A 4856-nucleotide genomic window follows, 5' to 3' on the forward strand; every position below is an offset into this window, starting at 1 on the left:
CAGTGGGGATCCTGGGGTGGGAGGGAAGGGAGTGCCTCAGGAAAGGCCAGGGACCTTGTCCAGGAAGAGGGCGCCACGACCGACAGGAAGTATCCTTCCCCTCTCACCAGCCTGCCAGGTGTCTGAGGGCTTTCGGTGCTCCCTCCGTCTCCCACCTGCGCCTCCTCCTTTCCCACCCTCACTCCTGGCCTGAGTACCCCATTCCACCCCACAGGGATGTCTCTAGCATCTGAGACCTCAGGATGTCTGCTGGGAAAAGCAGGCTGTGAGCCTCACTTGAGAGATATAACTGGGCATCCCAGTCACTGGGAATTTGAGTGCTGCCATCCTCAGAAAAACAGTAGGGCTGAGAGCCCAGAGCAGTGCTCTGATGAACAGCGTGGTGTGAGAGCAAGTTGGTCTGAAAGAAGGCAGGCTTCCTGGAGGAGGGGGTGGGCACCTGTCCCCTGCGCTAGCAACTTCAGTTCTGATCCAGGTTCTATCACTAGAAAAGTGTGTGGCCTCAGTTTCTTCATTTGTGAAGTGGGTCTGATACCTCCCTCCCTGCACTACAGAAATCAAGATAGTTATAATGATGTCTAGCATTTGTCTAAGATGTTTTATGTGCCAGACTTTATACTGAGAGTTCATATGCATTATATCACTAATCCAGGGTAGGAACTGTTCATGTCAATTTTATAGGTAAAGAATCTGAAATGCAGAGAAACTGTTTTCTTTCCAAGGTCACTCAGTAAATAATGGAGATAGATTTGAACCCAGATCTCATTAACCCCAAAGCACATGCCATTAACCCACTGAGCTTCAAAGTATGCTCCAGAGACCATCCGTATTAAAATAATCTTAAATGTTAAAAAAAATCTGATTCCTTGGAATTCCATACATTTTCTATTTTTACATATGTTTAAAACTATCCAGTTAAATAGGTTTTTCCATAGTGCAGATTCCTCAGTTCAGCCCACACCAGTGACTCAGAATCTGTGGAGATATAGTTCAGGGATCTAAATTTTTTCTTCCTTTTTATTTATTTTTAATTGGAGGATAATTGTTTTATAGCATTATGTTGATTTCTGCCATATATCAACATGAGTCAGCCATAGGGATCTGCATTTTTTAAAAGACCCCAAATGAATGTAAGTTGGTGCAGCCATTAAGGGAAAAATATGGAGGTTCCTCAAAAAACTAAAAATAAGAGTTATGATCTAGCAACCCCACTCCTGGGCATACACCTGGAGAAAACTCTAATTCGAAAAGATACATAGGGCTTCCCTGGTGGTCTAGTGGTTAAGAATCCACCTGCCAATGAAGAGGACATAGATTCGATCCCTGATCCTGGAAGATGCCACATGCCACAGGGCAACTAAGCCTGTGTGCCATAGCTACAGAGCCCATATGCCCTAGAACCTGTGCCCTGCAACAAGAGATGCCACAGCAACGAGAAGCCTGCCCACTGCAACAAGAGAAAGCCTTAGGGCAACAACAAAAACCCAGCACAGCCAAACACAAATTAATAAATTTTTTGAAAAGAGAAAAGATACATGTAACCCTGATGTTCATAGCAGTGTTATTTACAACAGCCAAGACATGGAAGCAACCTAAATGTACATCAACAGATGAATGGGTAAAGATATTGTATATACACATACATACACACACACACACAATGGAATATTACTAGGCCATAGGAAAAAAGAATGAAATAATGCCACTTGCAGCAGCATGCACAGACCTAGAGATTTTCATACTAAGTGAAGTAAATCAGAGAAAGACAAATACCTGAAGATATTACTTATATGTGGAATCTAAAGTATGATACAAATGAACTTATTTACAAAACAGATACAGACTCAGACATAGAAAATAAACCTGTGGTTACCAACGAGGAAAGAAGGGGATAAATTAGGAGTTTGGGATTTAATAGATCAAGCTAGGAAATACAAAACAAATAACCAGCAAGATCCTATGTACAGCACAGGGAACTATATTCAGTATCTTATAATAATAATGGAAAAGAAAAATAAATTAAAAGACCCTTGGTAGTTGTGATAAAAATACAATTTAGGATACCTCCATTCCTATATTATACTGACTCCCATGAATGGGAAAAGCACCAAAATTCAGCATTAGCATCTATTGTATGTATTGTATATATTCACTATTGTATGTGTTATTGTTATTTCCTCTAGTCCACTTCCTCCTCTGCAGGTTTAGAAGGAGAGGAGGGAGTGGATGCATTAAGAAGTGAGCAGAGGGGCTGAGGTGGAAGAAGAGACAAGGGCAAAGCAGAAAGGGGGTCTGGGCCCAGGTGCTGACACACCACTCCCTGTAGTCCAGTGACTGGAACTGTGACCACGACACACACCCACACATACCAGTGTTCTGGGGTCAGAGGAGAGAGGCTGACCACGCTATGCCTGGGAAGGTCAGAGGAAAGATCTTTGAGCTGGGTATTGGAGGCTGAGTAGGAATTTTCTAGCTGTTGCTAAGAGGGCACAGGGAAGAGCATGAACACAGGCCTGGAAGTGTGACAGGGCCTGGTAGGGCCATTCTGGGTGACAGGAGCATAGGGGGCAGGTGTGGTCTAAGGCAGATGAGATACGGAGAGGAGGCCCCACACTCTGGCCAGGCAATGACTAGAAGCTCCACTCCCTCTTCCCGAGGAGGACACCGTGTCCAAGATCTTTGCCAGCCCTGGCACCTGGAGTCTGCCTGCATTTCTCCAAGTACTGCTCTTTCTGCCAACCCCACAGATGGCTGCAGCCCAGCCCACTCGCTTATGGACGGCTACTATGAGGATGCAGACAGCAGCTACCCCACCACCAGGATGAACGGGGAGCTGAAGAATTCTTGTAAGTACTGGGTGGACGTTCAGTCCAGGTCTGTCCTCAGGGAGAGCAAACCTTGACCTGACCTTGGCGTGCCCATACCCACTGGCCCCCTCAACTCCCTGGGGTCACCACAGAGGCCTCAAAGCCCTTGTTCTCAGTGATCCTGGGGTTCAGTGGGAAGACTGCTGAGTGGAGTTAGGAGCCCCCGACGAAGCCCTTGCCCTGATTCTCGGTGACTGACCTTAAGCAAGTGATTTACTCTCCCTGAGCCTCCAGATTCCTCTGTATCAAACAGGGACTTGCTGAGGGCCATGAAAATGACCTGAGACAACAGATGCAAAGATGATGGGTAAAGACAATAGCTGATGTTTACTGAGCCCTCAGTGAGTGCCAAACACTCAGCTAAACGTTTTGCATTTGTTGCTGCTCAAAATAGCCTAGTGAGGTAGGTATTATAATTTATTATGACCATTTCATTGATGAGGAAACTGAACCTCGAGAGGTAAAGTCACTGAGATCACAAAGCAAGTGGTAAATCTGAAAGACACAGGGCCCGTGTGGGAGCTAGGTCATTACCAGGATCACACCTCACACCCACCCCTTGGGCCCCAGAGCAGGGATATCTGCAAAAGAGTAAGAAGGCCCACCTCCCCCCACACCGGGTGACAGCACAGGGACAGGTCCTTTCCTGTGGCTCCTGCAGACAATGACTCTGACGCCATGAGCAGCTCCTACGAGTCGTACGATGAGGAGGAGGAGGAAGGGAAAGGGCCCCAGCCCACACACCAGTGGCCCTCAGAGGAGGCCTCCATGCACCTGGTGAGGGACTGCAGGATATGTGCCTTCCTGCTGCGGAAAAAGCGCTTCGGGCAGTGGGCCAAGCAGTTGACCGTCATCAAGGAGGACCAGCTCCTGGTGAGTGGCCACAGACGACAGCCTCTTGGCCTCACGTGGACTTGCGTGTGTGTGCGCATATGTGTGTGTGCGTGCAGGCGTGCCTGCCTCTGTTCCTCTGGGTTTGCTTTGTGCACAGAGGCTCAAAGGACAGTTCTTCTGAGAACAGAGCTCTCCTACCCAGGCAGAATTAAAAAAAAACAAACAATACAAAACGTGAAGAACTGATCGACTTTACCAAGTTTTGTTTTTCCAAAACATGATTTTTTTTATCACTTTAAAACAATGTTTATCGTTTTTCACTAAGTAAATGTATTTACTTATAAACCTAGAAAAAAAAATGAAAAATGATTTTTTTTTAAAAAATCCCATTGACCAAGAGCTAACCACTATTAAGTTTTGATGCATAAACTTCCACCCTCATTTCCATACATCTGTCTTTTCTGAAACTGAGCCCATGTAATACTTGTTATCATATAACTTGAAACATTTTTTTTAATTTATCATGTCTCATCATTATCATTTCATAAAAGAAATACACTTTTAATTCCAAAGTAAGTAAAGTAAGTATAAGGATGGACATAATTTCTGGGGAAAAATGACACCTCTTTACCTGTTCAGTTCAGTTCAGTCGCTCAGTCGTGTCCAACTCTTTGCGACCCCATGAATCGCAGCACGCCAGGCCTCCCTGTCCACCACCAACTCCCGAAGTTCACTCAAACTCACATCCATCAAGTCGGTGATGCCATCCAGCCATCTCATCCTCTGTCATCCCCTTATCCTCCTGCCCCCAATCCCTCCCAGCATCAGAGTCTTTTCCAATGAGTCAACTCTTCACATGAGGTGATCAAAGTATTGGAGTTTCAGCTTTAGCATCATTCCTTCCAAAGAAATCCCAGGGCTGATCTCCTTCAGAATGGACTGGTTAGATCTCCTTGCTGTCCAAAGGACTCTCAAGAGTCTTCTCCAACACCACAGTTCAAAAGCATTAATTCTTCGGCGCTCAGCCTTCTTCACAGTCCAACTCTCACATCCATACATGACCACGGGAAAAACCATAGCCTTGATTAGATGGACCTTTGTTGGCAAAGTAATGTCTCTGCTTTTTAACATGCTATCTAGGTTGGTCATAACTTT

At 45.5% G+C, this 4856-nt stretch overlaps 1 protein-coding gene and 1 long non-coding RNA gene across 9 annotated transcripts in view; one reads left to right on the forward strand and one right to left on the reverse strand.

Annotated features, from left to right (window-relative positions):
- Positions 1–4856, reverse strand: part of LOC104996294 — a 116194-nt gene that overhangs the window by 76899 nt on the left and 34439 nt on the right. The gene's annotated exons all lie outside the window — the stretch shown is intronic.
- The window catches only part of AFAP1L1 (actin filament associated protein 1-like 1), a 77311-nt gene that overhangs the window by 40430 nt on the left and 32025 nt on the right, over positions 1–4856 (forward strand). For both annotated transcript variants that reach the window (XM_010850511.1, XM_010850513.1), the window contains 2 exons: positions 2748–2846; positions 3529–3740. In XM_010850511.1, coding sequence (XP_010848813.1) covers positions 2748–2846; positions 3529–3740 — 311 coding nt within the window. The remainder of the gene's footprint in view (positions 1–2747; positions 2847–3528; positions 3741–4856) is intronic.

This window comes from Bison bison, unplaced genomic scaffold (assembly GCF_000754665.1).
Source record: "Bison bison bison isolate TAMUID 2011002044 unplaced genomic scaffold, Bison_UMD1.0 scf7180017864291, whole genome shotgun sequence".
NCBI classification, from domain to species: domain Eukaryota; kingdom Metazoa; phylum Chordata; class Mammalia; order Artiodactyla; family Bovidae; genus Bison; species Bison bison.